At 45.0% G+C, this 13404-nt stretch overlaps 1 protein-coding gene across 2 annotated transcripts; it reads right to left on the bottom strand.

Moving 5' to 3' along the window:
- Positions 1-3814: 3814 nt before the first annotated feature.
- On the bottom strand, positions 3815-13379 carry LOC104990699 (Golgi apparatus membrane protein TVP23 homolog B). 2 transcript variants are annotated; one of them, XM_010842979.1, is made up of 7 exons: positions 13229-13379; positions 12502-12584; positions 11150-11294; positions 8954-9043; positions 7639-7770; positions 6250-6378; positions 3815-4972 (listed from the first exon to the last, which is right to left on the bottom strand). In XM_010842979.1, the coding sequence occupies exons 1-7, from the start codon at positions 13238-13240 to the stop codon at positions 4937-4939; spliced, it is 627 nt and encodes a 208-aa protein (XP_010841281.1). In that variant the 5' UTR covers positions 13241-13379; the 3' UTR covers positions 3815-4936. The 2 variants fall into 2 exon arrangements, with proteins under 2 accessions (XP_010841281.1, XP_010841282.1); XM_010842980.1 differs by lacking the exon at positions 3815-4972 and having other exon boundaries at positions 4984-6378; positions 13229-13364.
- Positions 13380-13404: the final 25 nt, after the last annotated feature.

Raw genomic sequence — 13404 nt, 5'->3', positions numbered from 1 at the left:
AGCAAAACCCTACTGTGATTGCTGAGAAAGCTTTTGATTTTCTGATAGAAGAGGACAGACAGGACCGGAACCTCCCTTCTCCTTCCTTGCTCATAAACAGATGAGTCATCTTCAGCTGTGACAGCCGTCTTGTGACCCTGAGACAATGAGCATGGGGACAAAAACCAGCTTTCTGAGAACTGTTTAGTAAGTGCATCAACACCACCATGTGCCCACTTTTAAACCTCTTTTGTAGAAAGCCATACACTTTTTTTTTTAGCCACTATTATTTATAATATAATAAGCCACTATTATTTGTTATTTGCAGTTGAACAAATTACTAACAAAAAGAGAAAACTAACTTTACCTTCGGACAACTGAAGGAGTTAACAAATGGAGGTTTACGTTAAGCCTGTGATTTTATAAACAACTGGGGGAAAAGTGCTCAAACTATGAGGGGGGTACATACTGTGCGCTAAGTCACTTCAGTAGCGTCTGACTCTGTGTGACCCTATGTCCATGGGATTCTCCAGGCAAGAATGCTGGAGTGAGCTGCCATGACCTCCTCCAGGGACTGTGGCAGGCAGGCTCTTTACCACTAGCACCACCTGAGGGGTTTGAGTTAAATCTTCATTTTTCATAGTGGGAAGCCAAAAGCTAATATAGACAGTTGGTAAGTCAAGAAACACTGTAAAAACAATAAGCATTTTATTTAGTGTGGAGGTAAATACCCCCAAATACAAAAACTGCCACAGATAAAGATGTCTACTACTTGATAGCAGAACTGAGAGTGGGCAAGACTTGCATTTCTTTGTAGCCCTTCGGTACTGTTTGATTTTCTGACCATAGTACTTTAATTATTATTTCTTCATGAATTAAAAGTGGGTAAAGGTTAGATTACCCCTTTCCTTGGTACATTTCACTTCTTCAGGAAACGATAGGCTTGCTCTTTTCCTCCTAGAATAACAATAAAAAGGATAGAAAGAATGGTTCCTGCTTCTCACAAGAACTTATTATTTTGACTTTGTTTTTAATTGAAAATGTATCTGACACATGATTTGAGAACGTGTTCCTCAAAACCACGCAGACTTTGGCTTCACATTCCTAGCAGTGGTTTGCAAACAGTGGCTTGGGGGCTCCTCGGAAATCGGTGGTTAGGGCCGAGTGGGTGATGGCCGAGCAGCTGTGCTCATTACAGACACTCAGCTTTGACTCAAGACTCAGAAGAGAGAGTCCCACTAGTGTGAACATGATCACACAACAGCAAAAGTTAGCACAGCCGAACTTGACCTGCAAACAAACTGTTTGCCTTCATGTGTTCTCTTTTTCCCTTTTAACATTTAATTTACAAGCATTAAAAGACTAGATTTCATACAAGCATCCAAATTTTCCATTTCTCTTGAAAAACTGAAAACCCTAGCCACACAGGGACCACACCTAAGGGGGCAAGCAATGCTGGAAACGAGGCACTTCCGGTTCATTCAGATGCAGGTGGACTCTCCTGCTTGAGTTTTCACCTGGTTGACTTCACCTGTCTGCTATGACCAGAACTGGCAACCCTGCACCAAGGGACCAGAATCCAACAGCAAACTGGGACTTAAAAGTTTCCTGAGTATTACTTGTCAGTTGTGCACCTGTATTCATCAGAACAGGCTACTGTGTTGTGTTGTTATGGAAACAAATTCACCAGGAGATCAAGTGGCTCCACCAGGAGTTTACTCCTCACTCACACCATCCGTCTGATGGCAGCAGGTGACAGAGCCTGCTCGACAAGCCCCCCCAGAGACCTGGCTGGCCGAGGTACGACTTCGAGCACCCCTGGCTGCCTCGGAAGGGGAGAAGATTGGAGAAGCCCACATCCGCTGTACGTTCCTCACCCAGAAGTGACACAGGTCACACCTTCACTTGCATCACATGGGCCACAACTGACCCCCTGGCTTCTGTTAAACAGGGGGCTGCTGAGAAGCAGAGGAGAACAAAAGCAACAGCAGGGGAACATCATTTGTCTCTACTACATGCAACTGTCAGTAACACGAGGTTTTCACGGTCTCACCTCCCTCTCGAGGTTACAGAGGGAGAATCAAATGAGGTTAATAGACATAAAAGAACTCTGAATGAGCTCTAAAGAGTTTTACTAATTTGATGGATGATAGTATCGACACCTCGGTGGACTTACTGTGCCGTAAGCTCTGCACAACACACAGCTTTCAAAGGTGTGGGTCAGGGAACAGGTACACGGGGGCTGGGGAATGCAATGCTGCTTTCATGTTAACTGCACCGGTCAGCCAACTCACTTGTGCTCAAGGCTGACCAAGCAAGACAAAAGGGAAAGCAATATTTGCACCCCACAGTCTCTTCCAACTAGCTTTCAGTCTTGAAACGATTAAAGTGTGTGGGGGGGGGCAGATTTTTACCTTCCAAAGATGGTTGCTATGTCCCCTCTCCGTGAACGCAGGAGGACTTTGTGGCTGCTTCACCCAGAGTGTGGCAGAAGCAACACTACGTGAATCCCGAGGCTAGTCATAGAACGTCACGCACTTCTCTGGCTCCCTAGGGAAGCCTGTCTGAGACCCCAGCAGCCAGGCTGTGAAGACAACCCCAGATGAGCCTCCACAGACAACCCAGAGGTTGCAAATGTAGGTGTTCTAACTGCAACCTGGCTTCGGTCCAGCTGACAGCCAGCATCAGCTTCCAGACCCAAGAAGACACCCCTAGATGCTTCCTGCCTCCTGGAGAGCATGCAAACCCTGGCCTTCAAACCTCTCAGCTGAGCCTAGACTGTGCAGCAGAGAAAAGCTGTCTCTGACGGGCTTCACCCAGACCCCTGATCCCCAGCTTGTGTAAGTGCCATGAAATGATGCTCTGCAAGGCTTGGTTTCGGGGCGAATTTTTATGCAACAACAGCATCTGGAAGGGCTGGACTTGTTAGCTTAAATACCTCACAGTGGAAAGAGCAAACGTGTGTCTGCTGAACTCCTACATCTCAAACTCCACACTAACAGAAACTGTGGGGGAAGCTAAAAATACGGACTGATAAGAATTCAGTTAGACTGCAGCAACAGGAAAACAGTAGTAACACTTGAAAAAGAGAGAAGTCTGTTTCTCGCTTAAAAATTCAGAGGGGCACTTCAGGGCTACTGTCCCCACCAGAGGGAACTCACTGCTGTTCACAAGACAAGGCTTCCACCCCATTGACCACAACAACTATTCAAGCACCATCTGTTCCACGTACGTTTCAGCTAACAGGGGTGGAAAGGAGAAGAGACAGGCATGCCATCCTTCTAAGGACATTTCCTGGAAGTGCAGCCATGAAACGGCAGAAAAATCTGGGAAACACTGTCTTTGTTGCCATGTTCTGGCTAATAAATGGGAAATGAGTAGAAGGGAAAAGCTAATAGTGGGGGATAAACAGCAGCAAACAACAGGTGCTGCCACATGTACGTTCCCAAATTCAGTCTGGTTTAGGATCGCAGCCTCAAATAACAACAGCTGCCTCGAGAATGACACCACTGGGTCTCCTGCTAGACTCCCAACTCAACAGACTGACGTCGGATCTTTCAGGTTCAATAAAAACATGTCTCTACACAGCGTTCACTTTCCTCACCAGATGAGTATAAATTAATGACTTAGTAAGTTAATGATTCATAAGAAAGGAAAGGACCTTTAGAGACAAAGATTCCTCAAACATCAGAGACGTGTCTGATGGGTCTTCCTGTAATCCGTGGCTCCTTGGACAAGTCACTCAGTGACCTGAGGTCCCCCTCTGTCACCAATACACTGGTGTCACACAGAACAGGTTTGCCATGAGGATCAAATGAGATCACAAACGTCACAGTGCTTTGTAAACAGTAGAGTTTTATACAAATATAAAGTTATGCACCTTCAAAGCTCTCACTCCAATAAAGACACGCATTCAATTAAACAAAACATCTTCAAAAAATTTTTAACAATGTATAAATACAGTCACAAAATAACCCATTGATTAAAACAAAGTTTACAGTACCTACAACAGAATTCACAGATGTCTACAGTATTTTGCAGATTGTTACATATGTTGTTTTAAGAAATACCGTTAATACAAATGCATGATTTACAATATCCCCATTACAGCAAGACCAAAAAATAGATTCGCAAAATAAAACGTCTTTTAGGCATTTACAATGCCAAGTATCGAAATAATTATTCTCACTATTACATAAGAATAATACTCTTTTAGTGGAGAAAGACTTCATTAAGCCGAGGACCACTGAAAAGCTTCTGGGGGCTTCAAAATAAAATCTGGCTATTCTCCCCCCAAAATAAATAGAACAGCAGCAATCCCTAGGAATCCCATGAAAATACACTATGAATGTTCCTGTTACGTTAACTGGGTCTTAAGTACAAGACTCATCAATAAACCAAATTTTAGAAACTAGTTAACATCAACAGCCCAAGTGTGGTTTTTACCTGCCTGTGAATGCCTAGGATAAGAAGTTTCACCATGAAAGTATATATTAAGTGTAAAATTAACCATTATTCCTAACGTATACATTAGCCAAAGTGCTCACTCTTACCATGGAAGCAAAAACCTCTAAAATAATCTACAGAAACAGTACGTAAACACAGAGAGTTTTGAGATCGACTAAGAACATCCTTCTGTGTTCTATGGACCGAGATGCAAAGGTCTCCATTTACATGAATGTGAACACAGACACTTTAACTTAACACACAGGGATCTCACAAGACTATGGACAGACATACCATAAACCAAATGCTGACAATGTTTCTAGCCATACCACACCTTCAAGGCCCAAGTGCTAGAAAGAAGACAATATGAAAACTACTTTTCCTTTTTCTTAAAGTAAATTTTTAAATGGAAAAACAAACCCCACACTCCTCTTTGCAATAGCTTCTGAGTTCTGAAGGTTCAGTCAAGACCCACCCTGGGTGGTTCCCCTTGAAAAAAGCACGCAGGCTTTCACTCTCCTGAGGAGGTCTGAGTGTCGCCGGTGGTCTGCAACAGAGAAACAATTCCTTAATGCCAAAAGTGATTTACAAAATAAAGAAAAGCTATTTTACATAAAACACCAGATTCAAAGCACTAGGAAAACATTTCGTATTTGTCAGCAGATGCAGTTACTACATGGCCCGATTATGTTAAAAATTACTGTCACGCTGGAAAAGTAAAGCAGTGAGTCCACCCGGATGTCCAGCAAGCAGTCTCACTGGAGCAGAGCATCACTGGCTGCCATGTAAGTCTATTGACCCTGTCCATGTACGTCAAGCTCAAGGTTCAAAATCTGAAGGGAAAAACCTATTGAGCGCACACTTGAAAACTACCATAAGGTGGACTTCACCCAGCAAAAGTATACTAGGACTCTGCCAAAGCCCTCAAGATGAGTCATGGCCCTGCAAGAGTCCTTGCTTTCCTCACTTCTTAACTTTTCTACAAGAGAAACCATACAGGAAAGAGCAACGAATTTCAAGAGAGGAGAGCTGGGTTAAACCCTCACTTTGAATCACTTAGCCTCTCAGGGCCTAGGTCACAAAGGTAATCTCTGGACCAGCAACATCAGCACCACCTAGGAACCTGTAAACATGCAACTGGTGAGACCTGGCCTCAGGTTATCAAGTAAGTAAGAAACTTCGGGGGTGGGACCCTGAGATCTGTGTTCTAGCCCTCCAGGCTATCCTGATGCAGGGCCAAGGTTGAAAACATGTTAACTGTCCCGTGCATCATTACCTGCCCAAACTACTGCACAAACGCAAACGTGAGGCATCACTCACACAAAGACCTAATCAATTTCCTAAAGATTTTACCAGCAACTATTTTTACCTGAGAATACTACTGATCCCACTGAAAACTCTAACTGAAACCTTCACATCCAGAAACTACAGTAATAAAATAATCTTTAATGATATGGTCTTATGTTTCTAACTTGCTCTTACTATAAACCCTAAAACCATATAAGATACATTCTTCAAGACTGCCACCAGAAGTAATGGAAAGCAACTGAACTTCAGCTAATTTTTCTAAAAAAAAACTTATTGTCAATGAACATTTTAGCCCTCTGGTTTTAAAATAACTTCAGGACACCGACATTTTTGGAATGTCCTAAAAGCTTCCAAAGACAAATTAAAATTACTTGACCATCATCATTTCATACTTAAATATATCCCTTTAAAAACTTCAAGTATTTCATAGAAATTAAACTCTAAAAGAGTTAGAAATCATCACTGCATTAGTCACTGACCACATCAAAATGATCCTCACATCCAGAGAACACTTACTTGTCTTAAAAACTGCCTCCCAAGGTACGTGGTGGCCATGCTGGTTAGGTTCTTCCTGCTGCCCACTTTGCACCTGATGTAGCCATACAGGTTGGCCCCTTGCAGCACCACGCCCATGATAACCACCGCCTGGGGGAGGGCAACAATCAACAGTTACAGGCCTGACAGTGACTGACCATTCTCTCTGCCATCAATGAGACATGGAGCCCAGCTCACGAAAGAGGAGAAGGAGGAAGCTTTGTGAAGGGTGGCAGAGACTCCTCCCGTCTCCCTTCCAGAACAGACTCATCCACCACGAGCTCTGCACTGTCCAACAAGCAGCCATCAACATGCGAGCTCTGTGTCAGACCCAGGGGTGCAGTGGCGGGGCCATTCCCTCCCTACTGTTTTCCATGGTTCTGTGAGTAGACATATAAAAGCAACTGAGATCCAGGAGTGCAAATATCAATTACTTCCTTGAGAATTCCAAAAGAATGGTCAAGAGAAAGATCAACAAGACCCTAATCCCACATGACTGATGTCCTTATAAGCAGAGGAGATTAGGACACTGACAAGAACAGAGGGAGGACCACGTAAAGACACAAGGAGAAGACGGCCAATAAGCCAGAGAGACAGAGACCTTCAGGATTGGGAGAAAACACAGTTCTGCCGTGTCAGCCCCTGGTCTGTGGTACTTTGTCAGGGCAGCCGGAGCAGACAGGTACAGCTGCACCAGGTACCTCAGCGTGTGAGCTCCAGCACTCTCACCTGGAGCTACGAGCCTCGAGTGCAGTCTTACTGCCACAAGGCCACAAGGCCACCAGGCTGTGAGGAAGCCCCAACTAGCTGTGTGCAAAGTCCATGTGGGAGGCCATGGGACCTCATAGAGAGGGGCCATACCAGCCCCCAGCCACTGTCCGATCAAAAAAACAAAAGATCCCAAGCCAGGACTTCCCAGACAAGCCCCTTCCAACCTCCTGAACCAGAGAAATTGAGAGAGATGGTACAATGACTGTTGCAGTAGATGACCAGGACAGGTCACCACCAGCATTTTCAGGAAGGACCACTGTTAGTTCCAAACTAAGCTAAGCATGTCTGGAGTATGCAGACCACCCACACCTGACAAGGTCATGGGATCAATGTGGTAATCAATGCACTGTGATTACCAATGTGGTAATCACTTAGATGGGCTAAGTCAACACACTGCTGGGCACCTGGAGAACTGGTGAGACGGGTCTTTCAAAGGACTCTGTTTTCTGGTGCTCAGAGGAAAGCCGAGTTGAGAACCCAAACTTGGGAAATACAGGATGAAGCTGCCTGTTTGAGACGGGACCCTAATGTTATTGTTAAGACTGGTGGTCACCCATTGCGATTACCCACTGGCCACCTGGGTGGGTCACCAACACTCACCAACCACTTTACTCTGAAAGAGAAGAGGGCACTGAAGGCAAAGACCACCCACAGCACGGGACAGGCAACGAGTCCCAACCAGAAGATCCTTGATTCAGCCTCGGAGACGGTTTTACCCTCTTGAGGGGAGGCCTACAAAACAACACAGATTTAATAACCGAGGTTCTGTGCTATTTATTGGCAAAAAGTTAAAACATTTTTAGTGAAAAACTCCTTACCCTCAAATTTAAATAAATTAATACAGACAACCCAAGTCCCAACTTTGAACCCCTACTCCCTGCCCCGTTCAAACAGTACATGTACCATCGCTGTGATTTTTAGAACTGGTCTTAACATGCTTTGTTTTAAATCAAGAATGTTTCATTTTCAAGGCAGAGTGGACAGTCTGTCATCACCCAACACAGTAAGGGTGGCCTCTGATAGGCTTCTAGTCATGCCTCTTGCACTTCTAGTCATGCCTCTTGCACTTACACTGGTTATTCATAATCAACCCTTGAACAACACCTTCATGGTAAGGATTCAGTAAATCAAGGCTATGGTCATCCTGGAGACTCAAACGTCAAGTCAGGGTCCAGGGGTCAGGACCCTGACAATGACCACCACGTCTTAGCAATACCCAGGAATGTAAAAGGCTGTGTGCTGTTCCCCAGGTGGGTTTTATAACATAAAGGTCTAGGGCTCACTGAGCACAACACTGCTTTCTGAGAAGCACTAGTCAGGGCCCTTCCAAGCAGAAGGCGAGAGATTTAACCTGTGCTGTCTCCAAGAATGTTGTCCTCTGCTGCCCAAGCTGATTCTACTACAGGGAAGCAGACTAAAAACCCCAAACAGACCAGTGTCCCCCAGGGCTTCTGAAGGTAAAGCCTGAAGAGCAAACTGCTTCCATCAACTCAGATTTTCTATGCAGTTGCAATCCTCTTTCTTCCTTGCCCACGAATGGAGGAGGACCATGGGGGAAAGAGGGAGCCATTGGAGGCAGTAACCCCTGGCACAGCCCACAGAGCCAAGCGGCTCAGAAGAGATCCTGCAGCAGCAGCAGCCCCTAGGGGCCAGCCAGGCACACGGCATACACTCGGAGCGCAAGCCCTCTCTCAGGATTCTTTCCTGGACACACCATTTTCAGCCTGAGCCGGCCAGAGAAAACGGGGCGTTCAGAAGGCCATCTACTTTAGTGCTGCCCCACAAGTGACCCGGGGTAGTTCTTTATGAGTTGATTACGTCTGCATAGGTAATTTATCCTTAAATATTCAAATATTATCTACGCAAAATGTATTAAATGACATGCAAGAAAACCAAAACACCAAAGGCTGTTTACCTTCCGGGACTCAAACACCCAATGGCTTTTTCCATCTTCATCAATATGATTCCACCAGCGCAGGCCAACCATTAATCTACCTGTGACATTCTGGTGAAGATTAATACATATACACACATTTTAAAAACAGCACCGACACATCTACTTTAACATCCTATTTTAGTGTAATATTTCACAAACAACAAATCATCAGCTTTCCATCCATAACACCCAGTTAAGACCAGTACATATGAGGCCTGGGCAAAAGAGTAACTACAATGGCCATGGCAGGCCCAGCAGGACAGAGGTGATAGGGTCGGCACATCCACAAACATCACCCTTCTTTCCCCTCGTGAGCTCTCGTCCTTTCTCTGGTTCCCTGTTTCTAAACCCGACTCTTTAGCCACTGGGACCTACTTTTGGACTGAATACTGAGTCCCCTCAAATTCATATGCTGAAAGTCTAGCCCCACAGCATCGCCCAGTGATGGTGTCAGGAAAAAGCCTGAGGGAGGTGATGAGGGTGAGATAAGGTCAAGAGCGGGGAACATGTGCAGAAGGGATTAGTGTCCCCCTTAGAGGCAAGAGAGTTTCTATTCTCTCTCTCTGCTCTCAGCTGTTTAAGAGGTGAGCAGTCTAGAACCCAGAGGAGGGCCCTCGCCAGAAGCTGACCATGCTGGTACCCTGTACCTGGATTTCCAGCCTCCAGAATGTGGAAAATAAATCCCTGTTGTTTGCGAACCACCCAGTCTCTGGTATTGTGTAAGCAGTCCATTTAATGGTTTCCCCATTCCTGACTTATTTTCATATCTCAATTATTTGTGTATCTGTAAGTAATCCTGCCACACACAAAGAGTGACTTTCTTTAAGCCTTTTTTTTTTTTTTTTAAAGAGTTCATCAGAAAATATATATTCTGGCCATATTTCTTAAAACTCTAAACCCACAAGGTTCTAATTATTTAATTTTTAGAAATTACCAGGAAGAACTGACTAAAAGTCAAAAGGTAGTGTTCTATCTGGTTAGGCAGAAATAACATGAACAACAAAAAGAAACATTCGTCAAAACAAAACTATGACCTGGATACAGTAAACACTTTAGGACATAAAGCAACAAAAGGAATTCAAAGAAATTCAAGCCAAAGAAGACTGTACAAAAGAAGTACCTACAGGAACCAGACCTTTGTAATCTTTATTCTCTACATTTTGTGGCCTACAGAAACTGGCCACCACCAAGCCAACCACTTCTGATTATCTGTAAGAATCAAAAGATCTAAAATGACTGGGCTGGTGGGCATGAGTAGACCTGTAACACCTTATTGGTTTTTGAATCAGTAAACACATCTCTGAAATTGTAAAACTAGTTTTTGCATTTTTTTTCCCCTGTATTCGAAATTTGAAAATTTCCAAATATACAAAAAAGTTTTACAGTGAATACGCATATGCCTAATCCTGGAGTCTACATCTCATATTGGACCACAGTGACTTCCTCACGCGCCCCTCTATCTATACAACTACCGCTCCACCACCCTGGCCTCTGGGTCCATTTCTTACTTTCTCAGTGTCCCCTACGACATGGCTCCTCAGCCCCAGCACTATCTACGCTCGGGGCCAGATAGTTCTCTGACGTGGGGGGCTGTCCCGGCTATGCACCGTAAGATGTCCAGCAGCATCCCTGGCCTCCACCGTGATGCCAACAGCACACTCCCCCACCCCAAGCTGTGACAACCAAAAATGTCTTTGGACGGTGACACACAACAAATGCCCGCTGGGGTGGGGGGGATTGGCCCTGGCTAAGAAACACGGTCCTGGAGCTCCCATGGGAGCCTTCGCAATGGTGCAGACTCCTTCAGTTATCTGTGGTCAAGCTATCCTGGTGTCTTATCTAGAAATCACACATGGCACAGCCAGAGGTGACCCCTGAAGCAAAACCAATGGTGTGGACCAGAAGCAGTATGTGTGTGGTCTGTAGCAGCTGGTCGCATTTTTGTTTGTTTCACTCTAAAGCTGATGCAGGTTAACATAACACACAGACAGGTCAGCAGAGCAGTAACCTACTGTGACATAACTGGCACTTTTACACAGATGAGGCCTAAGGTAACAAAAAGATAAATTAACCCCAATCGAAAATGCTCAGTGTCTTTTTTTTTTTTTTTACTGTTTATACATCATTCAATCTCATCATATTAAATGATTTTTAAATAAAAACAATCAAACCTACCTTGACTGCCCAAAAGTCACATGACAACAACAAGATAATTGTCACCATACAGGCAATAAAGCTGCTGCTGAACAATTCACAGAGAAGATAGACTATAATTGCACTGACTCGAAAGAATAAATGGAAAAATGATGCCACTGGGTGTCTGAAAACCAAAACATAACAAAAGAAATGCAATTACATTTTACGACAGATACTGCAGATGTAGATGAAAATGTTTCAGCCACAGGACCATGCAGAGTCTTGTCAAAATAAAAGGTGACTTGAGGAAGAAGCAAACCGAGTAGCTCTCTTTTTTCCTAAGTCCCATTATTTGACTAGGCCCTGCTGTCACAGAAAATACACTATATAAACACGACTTTACACCTCACTGACTATAAACTTTCACAAGATACGTAACAAGAAACCTTACCAAGGCTGGAGAAATAAGGGACACTATGCTCTTAGGACCGACTCCCATTTTCACCTGTCTAAAAAGCACTCCCTCAGAATTCCCTTCAGGCATTAAGACAAAATACCCATCAGGCAGAGTTGGTGTTTCATTAACAGCATCACTGAGATATAACCACATGCCATACAATTCACCTGTTTAAAGGGTATAATTCAGTGATTTCTGGTATATTCAGAGAATTGTACAACTATCACACAATCAATTTTAGAACTTTTTCATGATACCCCCGCCCCCTCTGCCTCCAAAAGAAATCCTATACCTGTGGGCAGTCATGCCCCCATTTACCCCAATCTCACCCCTCCTCCAGCCCTCAGTAACCACTAATGTACTTTCGGTCCCTATGGATTTGCCTGTTCTGGACATTCCGCATAAATGAAATCATATAAAATGTGGTCTTCTGCACTGGTATCTCTCACTTGGTGTAATGTTTTCAAGATTCAGGTAGAGTTTGATTTCATTAAGTTTATTTCTTTACAGAGTACTAAGTTTGGAACTAAAATTTGGCTTGATGTTTTCATATTAACTGATACAAAAGATACAGTACTGAAATTTTCACAATAAACTCAATGTAATGTATCTTTAGAAACTATCTAAAAAAATTGTGTGTCCTTGGTACAAGAGTCAGAATTAAAAGCACCAGTGTTCGAATAATTGGCTTTGCAGATTTGAAAACTCAAATCTGAGTAAATCTGAGTAAAAGTACTGAGTAAAATTCCATATGTCCATTATTCCCAGAGAAAACGTGAGATGTCATCTCATCTCAGACTGAAAAGCAAACTGGCAGTACACAATCTCCACCAGCACTGTCACAACCACTCTGCCCGGAAACCCAGTCCTGGCACCAGTCAACAGACGAAACAGCACCAGACGCTAACCCATCCCTTGCAACTTGTCCTCATACCTGATTCTGGATTTTTTCGGTCTGTTAGTTGTCTCCTCTTCCGCGTCAAACAGTGAAACATCTTCAGTGTCGTCATTACTGTCCTGATAGGAAAAGCAAACATTCATGAGGCAAAACGAAATTCCGTCCTCCACTAGTCAACACGGAAGACAACAGAAAGACACGGTCACAGCCACCTAGAACTCACAGCCCAGGGCTCACCCTGGCTTTGTTATCACTCTGTGAAAACACCGTTCGTCTTGTAATTTATCCTGTCTCCGCGCCCCCGCCCCCCCCCGCGCAATCCAATTCACCCGCCCATTCAGGGCAGGCAGCATTCCGCGTTGTTCGCAGCTCTTTCCCAGGGCCTAGGACGGTGGCCTCGACCACAGTAACCCCTCAACACGAAAACACCACCTACGATAATCTGAGTAAAAGTGTAATTTTTCCAAAAACAGTAAGATATAAACGTAAGGGCTGTAATTCGCCCTGAGGGCCGATGTGGTCACGGGAGTGGACCAAGCGTCCATCACCTCCAACGCTGCTTCGACGGCATAAACTTCACTGCTAGGCCCGGGAGGGCAACTCCTCTAATCGCATGTCCAGGGCGGCGGCCCCCTCCCCTCGCCCGTCCACATTCGGCGTCTTCGCTACTGCCCCCTTCAAACCCGGCAGGCCGGGCCCCTCCAGGCCCTCACCCGGCAGGCCCAGCCGCCGCCACCCTCTCCCGGTGCCCACAGCCCCTTACCTGCTGCAACATGACGGCTAGGCGCCAGCGCCACTTCCGGGAGCCACGTCAGCGCCGCAGCCTCGGGGAGGAACGGACCAGACGCGGAAAGCACTCCACCAGCCAGGAGGAGCCGAAGTAACAGCGGAAACCCGGCCCCACTTCCGCATCCGGGCTCTCGGGGAGGAGCGAGTGGG

The sequence above is a fragment of the Bison bison genome, unplaced genomic scaffold (genome assembly GCF_000754665.1).
Source record: "Bison bison bison isolate TAMUID 2011002044 unplaced genomic scaffold, Bison_UMD1.0 scf7180017864180, whole genome shotgun sequence".
Classification (NCBI taxonomy): domain Eukaryota; kingdom Metazoa; phylum Chordata; class Mammalia; order Artiodactyla; family Bovidae; genus Bison; species Bison bison.
The sequence above is the reverse complement of the archived record's forward strand: the minus strand, read 5'-3'. Positions and strand labels throughout refer to the sequence as shown.